The 3,597-nt window shown below is 40.1% G+C and overlaps 1 protein-coding gene across 1 annotated transcript; it reads right to left on the bottom strand.

The window, feature by feature from the left end:
* Positions 1-440: 440 nt before the first annotated feature.
* On the bottom strand, positions 441-1,743 carry LOC101305423 (protein MKS1-like). Its single transcript, XM_004290501.1, has one exon. It carries the CDS (start codon positions 1,457-1,459, stop codon positions 803-805), a length of 657 nt encoding a protein of 218 aa, XP_004290549.1. The 5' UTR covers positions 1,460-1,743; the 3' UTR covers positions 441-802.
* Between the last annotated feature and the right edge of the window lie 1,854 nt (positions 1,744-3,597).

The following is a 3,597-nucleotide window of genomic DNA, read 5'->3' as shown; positions in this document are numbered from 1 at the left end:
ATATATATATATATCACTAATCAAATGTTTCTATAGCTTCTAGCTTATGGTTGTAGTATCCAAATAGTAACTTAAACTTTGATGCACCATGAAACATTTAACTAATACAAGTTTAATCATCTAATTGTACGTACTACATAGATGGACGTACGGTTCATTTTCATGATTAATATAAATGACTTTGAATTTGATTAATCATATCTCTTACAGAACTCATTTTCTGAAACACAATTTACCAACTAATGGACTAAGAAAACTTAAAAATGATGTAAAATCTAGGAGAAGTCTAAACTAACAAGTTTATTCAGAGAGTGACCGGATTAGGGATTATCCAATTCAACCTTTGCGATTTGGGAAGCCCAGGTTATGCGAAATTGCGAATTATAAGCTCAGTTAGTTCCTTTGTGTGAAGTGCAAGAGCACAAGTTAATAAAACAAACTGAAAAGAACAATGGGGAAAGGTCAACTATATATGTTTGCAGATTACACGCCAAAGAATACGTGACAAAAAAATGGTATCGAAAACAAAAGGATAATGAGCTAGAATCATCCCTAAAGTACTGCATGATCCATCATTTTATGTCCCACACTAATAAACTATCAACTAATTAAGAACTTTCCAACTTGCCTCCCCACCAAAAATTTAAAATCAATATTCCAATCTAGTACCATTTCTATAATCTTCATCATCAGTTCATCATCACCAAAGCTATATTGCTGAAGAAACAAACCCAGAAAACTCTACTCTGAATAAATCTTGGGGTTCATCCACTTGTAAAGAATTATGAAAAAGAAAGACCAACTATAAATCGGAAAAATTGTTGAACAAGTCAATGGATGGAGTAGGGGAAAAGAAGTTGGACGGACTAGGCATGAAGCTACCTTCTATGAAGTTCCTGTTACCATGAAGTACAGGGCTCAAATCATGGAAGAAGCTATCCGCCGGCGGAGAGAAGAAGTTTGAAGGAATCGGAGGAAGCGAACCCGGAGCCGGCGACAAGATACCCGGAAACATACCCTTTTGCTGCAGCTTAAGACCAGTATCATGAACACGATCGTCATGATCATCATCCATATCCATCGTTCCTTCATGATCCGAAGACCTAGACTGCTCCATTGTCGATTCCCCACCGCCGCCATTAGTGTTCTGATGATCATTTCGAGGAGAAGAGGAAGAACAAGAAGCAGAAGAATTGGAGGGAGGTAAACCGGTGAGGCGTTGGACGAGGTTCATGAAGTCGCTAGGGTTTGTGTGAATGATCTTGGGGGAGACTGTGTAGATTATAACCGGCTGTCGAGGCGGCTGGTGAGGCTGATTGGCTTGGGAGGGTTGAGGAACAACCGGAGGCTTCTTGATCTTGTGGGAGTCTTTATGAATCTTGAGAGGTGCTGGACGTGGACCCTGGAGTTGGAGCTCTTTTCTTGGAGACTTGCCTGTTGGGTAGTCTGAAAAATCCATGATGATGATGATGATCAAGTAGCTAGGTCGCTAATTGGAACGAAAAAGATTGCTGATCTTCGGGGATTGTTGACGATGATGTTGTTGTTGTTATTGATGTTTTGGGGATCTTTCTGTAGCATGTTATTAATATTCCAAGGCAAATGGCAAACTGGGGACAGTAGGTGAGCTCATGACATGAAATATTAAAAGGGAAGAGCAAGTCAATGAAATGAAGGGGGGTTATTTAAATCCAAGAATGCTCTGGTGAAGTTTTGATTTGTAAACTTTGGCTACTAGTTTAGCTGAAGTTATGTGTTTTGGGTAAAGAGGGGGTTTTATATACAAGGCCGGTTTCGTGGTGGGATGATGTTTGAATTGAATTTGTCTCAATGTGAAGGGTTGGACTTGGAAGGGGTCGTGTTTGCTTTGTCGTCAGACACAGAAATAATGACGTAGTTATAATGGCCATCTTCTATATGGTTAAGGTAGGTTCATCTTTTTCCATGTCTGCTTGTATACCAAGTTATCAAATGTTTGATTATAAGGTTTTGGCTCGGTGCATAATTTTGATTTGTTTGACGTTTTTTTTAAGGTAAATAAATAACTTCGTTAGCAGTAAGTCATACGATCAACTATTGTTAGGTCAAACAAGAGTAAATTCTCATACAAAATTAAGAGTAGACTCTTTATTCTCCTACACTAGAACTGAAAGGGGAAAATCACAAATGTCGTCCAAAAAAGTAGACAATTTACACCTAAAAAGCAATGAACCTACACAAACAAAATCAAAGGCCTATAACATCGACTTAAGGTCTAGAGACCCAGTGACGGAGCCAGAATTCAATTGTTACCCGGACTAATTGTAACACCAAAAAAATTTCAACAAATTTTGACTTATTGTGCGAGAAATTTTTATGAAAAGTCTTACTATATCTTATAAAACGAGCCCGCAAAGCTTCAACGGTATTAGGTGTAAGATGGAGTATTCGACCAAAAAACATGATGTGTAAGATGGAGTGAGGTTTGAGATATCTACATGTATGTGTGTGTGTGTGTTAGGGTTTTGTAATCAGACTATTAGCTCCTATCTTATATCTTTCTCTCAACTTTTATAGATGCTTGCATCAATTGCATACTTGCATGGCCACCATGCATATCTCTTCCAACACACACTCTTTTCTGAGTTTCTCCTTACTGAATTGTTTTAGTTTCTTATATTTTTTTCTTTTTGTTTTCTGGGAAAGAGAAAAAAAAATGAGCATGTTGTAGGAAGAATGAAGAAGAAAAAATGAGCATGGTGTAGTTTTTTCTCTTGACTGATTCCCATCTAGGCTCCAGCCTAGTCAAGACTAGGCTGGCTCCGCCACTGTAGAGACACAACAGTGTACCTGTCCATCAACAAAGAGGGGAGCCTTTGATTTAGTCATGTAGGGAACTTTGTTCTTCAAACAGAACAAATACTCTTCACCTGCCTCTGGAGAGGCTTCCTGCTCAACCGTATCTAATCCAGAAGCCTCCGAAGTCGCATCTTGCTGACCCATCTTTTTGTTCTTGTTGCCGCGTGGGCGTCCTCTCTTCCTTGGAGATTTCTTCAAAATACCCAAAGCTCCATCATTCCCCACCACGAACCCTATTTCCTCAGGTTCGAGCTAAAATGAAACCACTTGCAAGCTATGCTTGACCCAATTTCCTACATCAGGATTTGCGTCCTCCCTCAATCGCCTCACCCTGCAATCTTCACCGGAGAAGGGAACTTTGGTACCGACCTAACCTGCATAATTATCTTCTCTTTAGCAAAGAGAGGAGAAAGGGACGATAGCATGGGAGAAGGAGGAATTAGGGTTTGCGAAGAGCTAGCCGTAAAATTCATTGGAGCAGGGTCAGAGGGTGCCGGCTGGACGGGCCGCATTGCCTCCTCTTTAGTTTCGCGCGAACAAGGACGTCCGTTATGGTTAGTCATCCAACAGATTCTACAGTGTCCCAAGAGTCTTTCATACATGTACTTAACTAGTAATACAACTTCAGGAGAAAACCTAATTCTCCTTAATTTCATAGCTATTAAGAGGTAGTGTCAGCCGAACCCTCGTCTTCCCGTTGCTCAACCTGAATCGTCAACACGTAAGACTGGACCAATGGTCTCCCTAACTAACCTCGTC

The sequence above is a fragment of the Fragaria vesca genome, linkage group LG2, assembly GCF_000184155.1.
Source record: "Fragaria vesca subsp. vesca linkage group LG2, FraVesHawaii_1.0, whole genome shotgun sequence".
NCBI classification, from domain to species: Eukaryota; Viridiplantae; Streptophyta; class Magnoliopsida; order Rosales; family Rosaceae; genus Fragaria; species Fragaria vesca.
The sequence above is the reverse complement of the archived record's forward strand: the minus strand, read 5'-3'. Positions and strand labels throughout refer to the sequence as shown.

Bases quoted from the DNA above. Each gene is read 5' to 3' on its own strand.
- LOC101305423 (XM_004290501.1), bottom strand. From the start codon at position 1,459: ATGGATTTTTCAGACTACCCAACAGGCAAGTCTCCAAGAAAAGAGCTC.